General features: G+C 44.1%; 1 protein-coding gene across 1 annotated transcript in view; it reads right to left on the bottom strand.

The window, feature by feature from the left end:
* LOC139294906 (rho GTPase-activating protein 7) overlaps window positions 1-13730 on the bottom strand; it is an 88301-nt gene that overhangs the window by 2964 nt on the left and 71607 nt on the right. The window contains exons 8-16 of the mRNA XM_070916894.1: window positions 12910-13262; window positions 11229-11405; window positions 8045-8204; window positions 7652-7850; window positions 6883-7096; window positions 3834-3948; window positions 3476-3712; window positions 2831-3060; window positions 2075-2248 (exon numbers count right to left, since the gene is read on the bottom strand). Coding sequence (XP_070772995.1) covers window positions 2075-2248; window positions 2831-3060; window positions 3476-3712; window positions 3834-3948; window positions 6883-7096; window positions 7652-7850; window positions 8045-8204; window positions 11229-11405; window positions 12910-13262 — 1859 coding nt within the window. The remainder of the gene's footprint in view (window positions 1-2074; window positions 2249-2830; window positions 3061-3475; window positions 3713-3833; window positions 3949-6882; window positions 7097-7651; window positions 7851-8044; window positions 8205-11228; window positions 11406-12909; window positions 13263-13730) is intronic.

Raw genomic sequence — 13730 nt, 5'->3', positions numbered from 1 at the left:
ATGAGCTGTGATAATTTGATCCCTTAACTTTCCACATAACGCCGTGATCAGGCCACTTTTATTTATTTATGATTAAATATCTGCAAAGATATTCCCATCAGCCTCAGCTGTACTTTGTGTTTTGTGCTAATTAGCAGATTTTAGCGAGCTAATGCTAAACTATACTACTGTGTGCCTGAGCACAGCCTCGTAGAGCTGCTAGCATGGCTGTAGGCTCTTAGTCTTGTCAGTTAGTGAGTCATAAATGTCCACCATAGCGTCTAAAGACAGGCGTGGAGGACAAAAACCTTCATGTTATCCTGCACACACTGAATCACAGTTACACGCTGTATTTCGTGCTTTTGGCGGACCTGAGCCTCAGTTGTCTGTAATGAGCCTTTCATCTCTTTTTCCAGCCCTCTGCCTCCCCGTGTTCTCCGTCATATTGAATCTGTGCTGAGGAAACACTGAGCGTGCTCATAACTGAATTGACCAAATCTGCAGTAGCCTTCTCCCGCCGCCCGGGCTTCTGGGTAGAAAACCCTACAGTGCACTTTAATGACAGAGACGCTGTGAGCCGGCTCCTCTGCGAGCGCTCTGCTGCCACCTGTTTTCTGTCGCACAGAGGTTCATTTCATTTAATCAACTGAGACAAATAGAGCTGCAGGGCTCCGCCAAGAGTCAAATTGATCATGTGAGCAGCAGAAAACCTGCAGCAACTTCCTTTAAAAGGGCATGAATCATGAGAAGGAGGGCTGTTCCTCCTCCTCGTCCCTCCCTACAGGGAGGAGGTGATTGTGCTGCAGATAGATGCTGGCAGAGGTCAAAAACACTGAACAGGCTCAATTAAGACGGATGAGTTGGACTAAGCGCTCTCTCCAGATATTTCTTTTAATAGGCTTCTCACGGCCTTAAAGCCTCTCGGCCTCTCTGCGGTTCCTGCAGCTCACTTTCTTTCTGTCTTCATTCCTTAAAGGTCTCTTCTGTTTTTAGTTTTCAGAACTATGATCTCTTACACAAACAAAACAATTACTTTTAAAGTCATTCAATTCTTACATTATATTCAGGAAACATCTGAGATTGAGCCTTTAAACACGTTTTCATGCACATGTAGTGTTATTCACTAATGATGACTGGTTGAAAAGGTTTTTTTGTTGTTTTTAAAGCCCAGTAGTATGTTTTATATGCTTTTCTGCCTCCACCCCAACACAATGGAGCTGTTTCTCGTTTTAAAGTACTTTGGATCATCAGTAACCACGGTGATGATGGGCCGCATGCAACGACATTTTTTGTATTCTTCTCCTGGCTGTTGCTTGTAGATACGAGTGTTTCCAGTCCGATTCAGGAACCTCTCAACTGCACAAACTCAACTTGATGAACACATCGCAGCATTCAGCAGAGTCAGTGGTCGTATTAGGAGACCGGAAACAATTAGAAAATATGAAAAGTACAGCTGCCAACGTTCAGAGCTGACTTCTGTCATGAGTTGCTAAAATATGCCAATAAAAGTGTTGACTGTCTGTACATTCACTCTGACATTCAATCTGTTCATATCTGTTCATCTGGTCTTACGTGAGGCCTCATGATGTCTCAAATGGAACTTTTCAATTCTTTTTGGACCCCAAACTAAATCCCATTCACCTCCACTGTATTGGGGTGGCAGCAGAGGACTTTCATAGGTAGATATCTCAACGTGGACGGATGAAACTATTTGCATGGCCCAACAACAGCAAGGGTAAGTGAGAAAATATCTTTTGAAATATGCCCTCCCCTTTTCTAAATCTCAGTGTTTGCTGTCAGTCTTCATTGTCGGCTGTCTATGAAAGTAGAAACACTATAAAGATATCTGCAGTCATCCTTCACACATACTGCAACATCTCCTGCAGCCTCGGCTCCTCTTTCTCTTTCCACTCGGATAATTTAATAACTGCTTCACGGCAGTTATTCAGTGTGAGTGGGCGAGTCTTCATCCTCCTCCTCCCTCCCTCCCTCACTTACTCACCTTTAGCCGTCACAGCCTCAAACTAATGTGCAAACAATTCTCAAATTCACTCTTTCTTCTACCTTCTTTTCCTTCCTCTGCGTGCATCCTCACCTGGTATCTGTTCGACAGAGGTGCGTCAGTCGGGTCCTCCTGGTTCCGGTGGGCTCCAGCAGGTAGAGGCAGGAGTGGACGTGGGCCCTGACCCCCTCCAACAGCACCTCAGGGTGCTCCGTGGATACAGAGGACAGGTACAGGGGGCCGGAGGACGGGTCTGCCTGCCAGGTCCTGAGGGGAGGGGGGATAAAAATGTTATAGATTTTTGTCTTTCTGCATTTGGCCCTTATTTGATAGTTTGGTCACAAAGAGACACAGGAGAGATTTACGTCTTCAGCAGGAACCAATGAGCTTGAAGCTGAGAGCCACAGACAGGAAGTACTGAGAGACGGACGAACAAGTTGTTGGTTTTGATCTTTTCTTGGGATTTATGTGACTTGATAACAATAAGAAAATGTCTTTGTGATTTGCGTGCTTGAATGCTTCTTTGATTTTAATGTCTTACTCAGAGGCAACTCAAAGTTTATGTACGCTGTCATAAAGAGGAAATATGACCGAGGTGCCCAGTGTGATGTGATCCAGCTGCAGACACAGATACTGTCATGTCTCATCTGACTTCAGGGTTGGATTAAATTTTCATCAACCCCATTAAAACCTCACACACACACTGACAGACTACCGTCTCCGACTTTAAATCAAACCCATACTTTCAGAGTATTTTTGGCTTCGACTCCTCCGTCCTCCCCGCTCTGTAGAGCTCGGCAGGTTAAGACCCAGAGGCCCATTAAGCCCGGGGCTCGCCTGCCTCATTACCTGAACAGCAGGTGTTCCCGTGGGGGCCTGGAGCCCAGGCCGCGGCCCTGGCCTTGGAGGAGGTAGCGGTAAACTTCGGCGTCCTTGGACAAGGTCTGGATGACGGCGGCTTGGCGCAGACTTCTCTCCCACAGCTCCTGCTCCCTCAGCAGCCGGTGGAGCAGCTCCTTCTGGGGGGCGTCCACCTCCACGGAGCCGCGCCACATCCACAGCGGGCAGCCGTCGTCCATCTGCAGACGAGTGGAGAGTTAGAACTTAAAAGAGCCACCAGGACGCTCCTGTACGCACACCAACGGATCACTGCTTGGATGGTTTGTTCCTTCATTCCTACTTTACTTCCTTAAAACAGTGGTTCAGGTTTTGCCTTGAGAGGGGCGGCCCACAGCTTAGAGTTTGAGGCACTCATGGACCGCAGTGTCCCTGGTTGGGCTCCAGCTTTGTTTCAACTCTCTCATTTCTTTTTGAGACCATTTGGCTTTGCAACATTCAATTTACAGATAAGGTTGATCAGCAAACATAAATACACTTTAGCATAAACAGAGCAGCAATACAACAACCAGATGCTACAAACAGAAACCAGTTAGTTTGTAGTTTGGAACTGAAACATCTTCTCTGCAGGTCTAACTCCCTCCCCCCTCCATTCACCTTCTTGAAGGCCAGATCCACGTGCTCTGGAGCTGGGTGGCTCTCCCAGCTTCGGCTCTTCTCTCTGGCCTCCTTCAGGAGGTGCCGGGTGCTCAGCTGCAGCTTGCTCCTCCTCTCCTCCTGCTCCTCCTCACCTCCGCTCTGACTGGGGGACACCGGGCCTCCTCCCTCCTCAGAGAGGGAGTCCTCAGTGGGGCCTGCAGCACTTGAACACTGACTGGGCCAAAACTCTGGAAGCTACAGAGGATTTTGTTGTTTGTTAACATTATTTTGTTAATTCTGTCTCTTCAGCTTCAGAAACGTTTTCTATCATAAAACATCACAGTCTGCTGTTTAGTTCCCGACTGTGTTTTTGTACCTGGAAGAGTCTCTGGGCCTCGGTGATCATGTTGGCCAGGCCCTGGGTGGCAGCCAGATTCTCACTCAGGTCCCGCTGGTCTGGGCGGCCCAGGCTGTACTTCCTGTGACTGGACCTGCAGCAGCAACACAGGAACAAGGTCAAGGTCACTTGTATTGTTTTGAATTAAAGGCAGCAAACACACGGAAATCCATCGGTGGAAGAACTACTTAAGTAAAAGTACCAATACCACTGTTGGCTCCACCAGCAACAACAGTTAAATCGATTTTCTGCATTGAGGACTTTTACTTTTAAATACTTAATGTACATTTTCCTGATTATACTTTTTGTATACACCACCAGTTATCTAGGACTCACAGTAATGAAGCACCTGCTGACGGCTTCAGTGTGACGTCAGACGGCAGCGACACACCTCTATACTTTTATTTCTAATGTGGTTTTTTTACAGCTTTGGGAACACTGACAGGAAATAGGAAGAGGGTGTGAAACGTGTGACACGTCGCCTTCACAGCTGCAATGGCAGCTTCACGGTGCAGCTAGTGTGTGTGTGTGTGTTTACAGGCAGCAGACAGGATTCAGCAGCACTGCGTCACAATTACTGTAACTGACAGATTCAGGTTACTTTGGAGAGCTTTCATGTCGTAGCGCTGAGGTTTACTGGAAACAGACAGATACTCACAGGAAGTTGTTTTCCTTGATTTTATTTGATATGAAGTTTTATTTTAGTTTCTGATGACTAAGAAAAAGTTAGAAGAGCGTTTTGTCTTATCAAACAGCACATACTCTTTTCAGCGCAACAAAACTTTGAAATGAAGACACCAACAGTTAAAACAAACCGAGCCGGCCGGCCGGGTAGTTAGACCATTAAAAAGTACATATCTCAGTAGGAGGGGTGAGCGAAAGCACGACGAGATGAGATTTCACAGATCTGTGGGAGAACAGCTGCGAGCGGCAGTCAATTTTCCGAGTTATTGTTCCCACCACAAAGTGTGACATGATTTCTGACAGGCCAGGACTTTGGCTTCCAGACGCAGGGAGGCACAAAGTGCTGATTGTGTCGTTATGTCATTTCCAGCTACTGTCCCGTCAGCCTGAAGGGAGGAAAAGAGCCAAAGTGGAAAAAGGAAGAGGTGGAGATGAAAGGAAGGGAGGAAAGTACGGGAGGAAGAGGAGTTAGTGAGAAGAGAGTGATTACAAGAATGAGAAGAGAAAACGAGGAGGAGGAGGAGGATATATGAGGGGAGACATCAGGGGAGGAAGATGAACAGAGCAGAAGAAAAGCGTGAGGGTAGATAGAAGGATGACAGAAGAAAGACAACCGCAGAAGATGAGGGGAGAAAGAAACAAGATGGATGACAAAATGTAGAGAGAGAAGGGGAGCGGATTCATCCGCCGCTGAAAGTAGTCCCTTACAAATGCACTATTTCCTCCTGTTAAAAACTACAGTGAGCAGCAGTTTGAGGAAATTACTATAAACTATATATTTGTGAGGTGTTTTTAAAGATTGACCAATGGGCTGTGAGCCGAGAGCCACAGACAGGAAGTCAGACAGGACTGAGAGACACGTTGTTGGTTTTGATCTTTACAGTAATGAAATACATACAGAATAACATCAGCCTTATCCTTTCAGTTCATTAATGTCTCTTTTACTTGAGCAAGCATGTGTGAGCAAACACACACACACACACACACACACACACACAAACAATGTGCAAGTGTGTTTGCATGTTTGCTTCCACTGATGCTTCGGATGCATTCATGTATAAATACAGTGAACACACGTCTGCAGTACAAACCCTGAGCTCAGATAAATGGTCTGCAGACACTGACTGGACCGAGTGTCTCCTAATAATTAAGTTCATATCCTAATAATACAAATCATCAACTGCATAACCATTATCATCTGCAACAGTCTCACTCTGTCCGCTCAGTTCATCTCACCATGTCACCTCTCTCTCTTTTCAGTCACTGGAAATTGGTGGAGGTTATGTAATGTGCTCTCTGTGTAAACTGTGCTGACAGCTTTTCATTACAGAGTGTGTGTGTGTGTGTGTGTGTGTGTGTGTGTGTGTGTGTGTGTGTGTCTGATCCAGAGGTGATGTCATCTGTGAGAACTTTGGAAACATGATGTCTAATGAAGCAACAAAAGGAGGAAGAAAAACATGTTGCTATGGCACCTAGATGTCAACCTGCCGTGGGTAACAGCTAACACACACACACACACATTCAGACACACATAAAGCAGAGGTGAGGTCAGGGTCTGAGGCTGAATCAGAGGCTTAGAAGTGAACCACGATGAAATCACGGCCTGAAGTAAGTACAGTGTAGTGGTAACACAGAATTCAGCCATCTGAATGATCGATTTCTCGTCCTGTTGGAGTCTCAGAATTTAACTTGATAGAAAAACGTTATGTTAATTGATGGGAATGATGGCTACCAGAACTACAAAACTACAAGAATTAGAACCAGGATGTTAAAACACTGAGGTTCACTTCACAGGATCATACGAGCGGTTTTCATGTGTTTTAGTTTAGTAAGTCTGTTATCTTTACCTTTTTAAAAAGCATACTGTACGTTGCCATTGGTTTGAATTCATTTCAGTACGCTATAAACAAGAACTCGCTTATGGTTCATCTGAAACATTTATACTGGGTCAAAATGACATTATCATCATGAGGTAATGCAGTTGTTAGCAGAGGCCAATTCTCAAACTGTCTAGTCACCCACAAACTGCTGAAAGGCACATCGCTGACGAGCTACTTTGTCAAAACCTCCAGATGAAACATCATGTGAACGATTTGCAGTTAATGAGCTAAGAAACATCTGAATTGTTACGGACTCCACACCGAATAGCAGAGGTCTTATGTAACTGCTGTTCAGACTTATGTAACTGTGACACTGTGGGTCAGACACTACTGAGACGGTGTGTGCTGAAATAAAATGTCCATCATCTGAAAAAGACCTCAGTTTTTACAAGACGGTTTACAGAATGCCATAGAAACAACGTGACGTGTAACTGATGCAGGTGAGTGCTGCGGAGTCAGCTCACCTGGCTGCGTTGGCGTCTCTCTTCAGGCTGTTGAGGTGGAAAAGGGACGGCGCCAGACAAACGGCAATGTTGGTTGGAGTCATTTGGTTCTCGTCCACGCAGGCCACCACGTCCCGCAGGAAGAACAGCAGCGTTCGCAGCGCCTCCCTGTTCTCGTCAGGAAGCAGCAAGATGGCCGCTTGAGCTGCAACCCGCTGCTGATCTTTAGGAAAATCTGCAAGCAGGAAGTTCATCAGTCAATGTTTTAATATTGCAGTGTGGACTGTACATGATTTAGAACAAATAAAGCTCATCAATCTTCACGATAAAAAATGATCTTTCTCAAACTGACACTAATAGTTCTTCTTTCACTCACATTCAGTTTGAATACATCATAAAGTGCTAATATGCTAATGTTTATCATTTACAGAAACCTTTACCATGTTGGTAACATGTTAGCTTCACCAGCATAATGTGCTAATCTGTAAACACGCTAACACGTTAACAGACAAACATACTTATTATAACATGTTAGTGTTAAGAGAATAATAGCTAAATCTTAGCATGTTAGCATATTGATCTGATGGTGCCACTAGAGGAAAAATCAGGGGACCAAAGTCACCAGGATTCACCATCAGGAAGACGACAATGATATATTTTTTTAACTCTGGAACAAAGAGTTGGACAAACGTCACAAGCTAGTGAGTGTTTTCTGTTGGAGGTACTTTACTGCTTATTTTACGAAGTGAGTAAGAGTGTCTTTCACATGATAACAGGAGAAACTGCTCACATTGATAAATGTGGAGGAAGGACTCGCAGAGCCTGCTGGTGAAGACGGGTTCAGGCAGGTCTCTGAAGTACTGCTTCACCATGTCGGCCACGTCGAAAGCAGACTGACCCTCGTAGGAGACTCTGTCGGGGTCAGATTCCACCAGCTCACGGAGGTACTGGATACGAGACTTCACCCCAGACTTCCGGAAAAGACCCACCTGAGAGAGAACACAAAACAAATGAAATAAAAACATTTAGTAAACAGCACAAAAGGTTTTTTTTTCTTTCCTTATTCTCATGTCAACTCAGAAATAAAAGGACCACTGGTTGATTCCAGTAGATCTTTGTATCACGCCTCCTAGTCCAACAGCGCCTCCTAGTGTAGGCCTCTTGTGGTCTTTAGCTCCTTTACCTGGTCCAAACACTCGGTCCTCAGGTAGACCAGTGCTCTGAGGATGCTGGGAGGAAGCGGCTCTCCTGTCTGTTGGACGCTCAGAAGCAGAGGAACCCCAAAAACCCGCCGGCCTTTCATCTCCATCACCTTGGTCTTCCTCGGGGGTTTCGGAACAGTCCTGCAGGTGACAGAGACGTCCGTTAGATCCTGCTGTCCTCCGATTTTTAGGAAGCAATCAAACAGCATGGACTAGTGCCGAGGGAACAGTTATGGAAATTAATGTATGCTCAAAAATTGTTTTGCAAATGTCCTGGGAATTAGTAATCTCAACCAGTCAAGTGTAAAAAAAAAAAGCCCAACTTGGCTGCTGCTGGGTGCGTTTCCTTTTGAAGGAAGAGCCAAATAAACATTTTGTTGATTACATAAGTCCCCAGTGAGTGAAATGTGTGTGCCATTCAAATCAGCTCTGCAGGAAAAACATGCAGGCATGGAGAAGCCGTGGACGCTGATCAAAGAGATCGGACTTTTGGAAGTTTGTTCGTGTTTCTGGACTGATGTCAGCGACCTTTTAACCATTAACACCAGACACTGATTCCTCCTCTATTGGACACTTGTGTTGTTGCAGATGCAGGGGACCCAAAAACTGCTGGACTGAACTTTGTTTTAGTTTTTTTGAAGGCTGCAGGGCTGAGTGCACTCTGGATATAAAACTGCAGTCTTGTAACAGTCATGTTTAAAAGAAGAGAGATCCAAAGCACTCCAACAATCAGTAATGAAACCTCCTCTCCGCTCGGCTCATCATCCTAAAAGTTATAAAAACACACGTCAGCCCGGCTGCTTTCACCAGAGGACAGAGTCACAAAGACAAAATGGTTTCGCACATGCACTCTAAGTGCTTTTCAGCTTTTTTTTCTTTCTTTCATGTCTAACAGCGGCTCTCGGAAACAAACCGGTTATTTTGAGGAAAGTGCCTCCGAGTATCTGCCGTCCCCATCAGCAGTTAATTGCTGTATTTCTAATCATCTAGCACTCGTTTTGGCATCAGTGATTAAATCATTGAGATGACAAGACTTGAACTAATTGTTGAAGCCTGAAGAGATTTTTTTTTGTTTGTTGCTGGAGCATTGGGCCTAACGGTGCTGTAGTGACATACAGCTTTCACTCACTGTGTGTCTGACTTTGTAAGTTAACTCTTGAGCTGTGAGCTTTTTTTGATTTAATTATTTTGGATTCAGCCTCCTGCGAACCTCTAGAGGTTAAGCGGGTTTGGATGGATGGATCCAAGTTATCCACATACAAGTAATGATTTTAAATACTTTTATTCGCTTCAGCATAAAGCCTGGAAATACAGGGAAACAGCTGCTTTGCTTTCTCCGAAAGTAACAAAAGTCAGCTCCTCTAAAGCTCATTACTTAATGTGTTGAACTATTTCTTGGCTCTGTGCAGTTGCCAGTCAAATGTCTGACACATAAACCCCCGTAAAAAGCTTTCGTACAGATTAAACAACAAACGTATAAGTTGTTAGTTAGTCTTTACACAGTCTTTGTGCTAAGCTAAGCTAGCCTGCGAGCTGTTGACCTTACAACCAAAGAGAGAACATGAAGCTGTTCTTATTTCACTACGACTAATGCCGTTTCCAAACCTAAAAGCTACCATCCCTCTAAACAAAGTAATATGACTTGTCTGGACTTCCCGTGTGTTGTGGGATGAATAAAAGAGGACGACGTGTCTAAGTTGCATTATAGTTTGAAGTGAAGGAACATTATGTTCCTGTAATTAAGTTTTAATTCAGTGTGGCGCTCATTTAAAACTCCTGCTTTGTTTAACAAATGTTAACTTCCCTTTTCCCGCGGAGGTCAGTTCTGACATGATTTCTGTTCATTTTCCCTCCCTTTCATGTGATTTATTAAAGTTTAAACTCTGTAAAATGGAGCAGTTTGAAATGCTGAAACACAGCACACCTGAACTACAGGAAGCCTCGCTGATGATTTTCAGCCTGCTGCCACAGAGCATCTGTTTTTCCTGAACCCCCCCCCCCCCCCCCCCAACACGTTTGATCCTGAAAATTAAAGACGAATATCTATGAAGAGTAATTTCAGGAGGGTTTTCTGTTTTATGCTCAGTTCCCACATTCAGCCTTATCTCATTGAGCATAACACCCTCGGCAAAAATCTAATTGGTTTTTTTTTTTCTACCAAAACATAAAACAAGCAGGTCATGTGTTTACTCAGAATGTGGAAAATACAAATGTTAAGCAGAGTAAACAAGCAGAATATTTCATTATTCTTAAAAATGAATTTGTCTTAAATTTGCATGATGGCTTATTCCAAAAAACAGAGTGTAGGAGGCAAAACACTGATCTCATTAAATCCATGTATGTCAATAAAAAGTGATGTGAAAACCTCCTACGTGTTAAACGAGAACAAGCTCAGCAGTCTGCAAAGTCTTTCTTCAAAGACACAGAGTCCAGATGTTCCCTCCTTTGTCCTACTGCTACTACTGTCCCTTAAGGCTTGCCGTACCCTCACCACCTGTATGTTAAAGCCCCTATAATAAACAGAATGTACCCAGTAAGCATTAAAGGATAATTACTTGCTGTATTTCCCATAAATGCGGCTTCCTGCGGTTCTGTGGATGATAACTTTGAACTCGCCACCTCCGATGTGGAGATTCGGATGAACTTATGTTGGGGAAAGCTTCGACATCGACATCGTGATCAATGAGATACTTGCGAATGAGCGAGACAGAAATGTAATTGAGATTGAGAAAGAGAAGGAGAAGAGGACGGAGACACAGCGTGACCCTCGGATGAAAGACAAAGTAGCCCAAAATACCCCACAATGCCTCAGCGAGCAGAGAGGACGACAGAACCAAACCCCCCTCTGATTTCCCAGGAACACAGACCCAAGGTGTTGGGTCTTTCCGAAGGAGTTTATTCCTCTTGAAGCATGTTGCTGTTGTTTTTTTTAAGCCCAGGCAAGGTTGCACCTGAGTCATGAATAATGAATGAATTTTCTAAATAGGCTGCCTGAAATATTTACCCTCCGCCCGCCCACCTGCCCTCCTTTCCACAGTTGTTTCCTTGAAGAAGTTTCTCCATACAGGTGTGCAGGAATACTGTTGTTTTGTTTCTCCCCTTCCCACCCCTCCGCCCTCCGCCCTCATCACCCCAGATCTTCCCCCGACCTTTCACACTTCTTACCAGTTCCAGCCCTGCTTGCTAGACGGGGAGTATTTGTCCATCAGAGCTGTGAGTTTGAGCAGCGAGAGTTTCTGCAGCAGGAGGAACTGGGAGACAGACTGGTTCTCCACTCCCGGACTGGTGGGCAGGGAGGGCAGGCTCTGCTCGCTGGACCAGTGCAGCTGCTGGCTCACTCTGCTGGACACACAGCAGTGAGAGCAAATAAGTACACAAACACACATATATCAGTGCCAGTGTTTAACAAGAGAAATGGGAACCAGCTCCTCTCAGAGTTGGCGCCCACATTCGAGAGGAAAAGAAGTGTTTTTACTTCGATCTTATGACAGAAAGTATTAATGATGGTTGTTGTCTCAGTTCTGACAGCAGACTTTAATACTTTTATTAGGGTATCTAATAAAAGTATTAAAGTATTGCTTGTATTCCATGCTAGCAGCCACGAGAGGCTGTTTGCACATCAGAAAGATGTTTTCCATCAGTGCTAACATTAGCTTGTCCTGAAGGTGACGCTAAAGATTATTACCTGAATCAAAAGGGTTAACAATAATATGTATGGTGGCCATTTTAGATCATTTCAAGCTTAAACAAGCTCAGCTCTACTTATACTGTAGATACATTAGCATACCAGCATGCTAATATACAGAGCACACATAGTTAGCATGTTAACCTGCATGTTAACATCTTTTAATATTCTGACATTTAGAGTACAGCATTTATTTTCATGTTAACATGATTACAAATAGTTAGCATGCTAATGTTTGTGTATGCTTGTCTTCATTTCTACATTGTCAGATCTGGCTACAGTTAGCATGTAAACACGCATGTTAACACGATGCTGATGTTTAGCATGTAAAATTTTGTATTCTAGCTTGTTCGACTGCTACTATGGTAATCTTAGCATGTTAGTGTAACTTGCTTACCATAGCATATTAGCATGCTATGTTAGCATTAATCTCATTTACGGCTGAACTGATCAACAAAGTAATCAATATTACTCATCTGGGGACCATTAATATCTGTACTTAATTCATTATAATTGATCCATAGTTTAGTTGAACCAAAGTGCTGGACTGTCTCTGGAGCCACGATGCTCGTGTGGTCATAAAGCCAGTAAAACAAACACAGAGCAGAAAATGAGAAACAAGCAGCGTCCATCAGCATTCAGTGACGATGTGCCTGACTTTACATTACAGGAGAGGCTTCGTAACGTTTTATTGCTCTATCTGAGAACAAATATGCAACAACTAAGAGATATAAAAGCAGCACTATAAAGAGGCGATCAAAACTATTCTCCATGAGGTTACTGCTTTCATCTTAAGTGCCTCACAATAACTCCACTCTCTCTTTGGTTGATGCCTGAGGGAATAAATCCCCATAACTGTCATTATTAGTGTTCTGCTGGACACAAAGTTACAAATGCTCAGCCACTTAAAGTGTCCAATAATTTGTTTCCTAGACCTGAATTTTGATGCTAATCAATATTTGCCGAAGAAAAATAGCTTTCAACTGAGGAGTTTAAATGTTGCTCCTCCTGTTCCTGAGTTCTTTGTGTCTTTTTAATGACCCTGCTCTGTTTTTACCAACGCTTTGAGTTATATTGCTTGTGAAATATGATATGCTCTATAAATAAAACTCGATTTAATTGCAGTTTTCCTTTCTCGCGTTACACTCCGAGCTTCCTCACCTGCTCCTGGGTTGTGGTGATCTCGTCTTTGGCTCCTCTCCGTTCACCAGCCTCTTCTCACGGCTCTCTGCCTCCTCCTCCTCCTCCTCCGTCTCCTCCGGATGCTGCACCTCCAGGCGGATGTGGCTGGGGGAGGAGGGGCAGGGGGAGGTGGTTGAGGAGCCGTGGGCAGGTGAGTCTTGGGAGGAAGAAGAGGAAGAGGAGGAGGGGGATGAGGAGGAGGAAGCTCCCTGACAGTCGTCCTCGGATAGATTTTCAAACCAGCTGGAGACCAGCTGTTGGAGGTCGTTGATCCGCTCCAAGACGCTGTCCAGAGCCGAGAAAACGTCTTCGCCTGCCAACAGCCGACTCACCTGAGAGAGGAAAGGAATAAAGAAAAAAATCAAAGGAAAATCCAGCTGATACCCGAGTGTGGAGGCCAAGACACAGGAACTTCACTGTAAGTAGTACAACAAATATGACATCATTCAGTTACCACAGATATGGTTTCATGTCTCTTGCTTTAAGGAGAAAAACAACACAGCATCATTAAAATCTAAATATAACGCAAACAAGGAAAGTATTTTTTTTTACAGCGCTGTCTGCATTTACTTTCTCTTCAGTTGACTGACTCAGCAGATTTTAGGATTTCATTGCCACACATCAGTTTTGGAGGAAAGGTATTACTCAGTTTCTCCAAGGATCAGAAGTAAAAAAGAATAACTGGTTCCTTAAAAGCCATTACCTAATGACTTCCATAATATTTCATGTCAACTTTTACTTCCATGGCTGCCATCTTTTTGTCAAAGAGGGTTCCAACTTTATTCCAAATGGCTCCTCTT

Source organism: Enoplosus armatus, chromosome 13 (genome assembly GCF_043641665.1).
Source record: "Enoplosus armatus isolate fEnoArm2 chromosome 13, fEnoArm2.hap1, whole genome shotgun sequence".
In the NCBI taxonomy this organism is placed as follows: Eukaryota; Metazoa; Chordata; class Actinopteri; order Centrarchiformes; family Enoplosidae; genus Enoplosus; species Enoplosus armatus.
The sequence above is the reverse complement of the archived record's forward strand: the minus strand, read 5'-3'. Positions and strand labels throughout refer to the sequence as shown.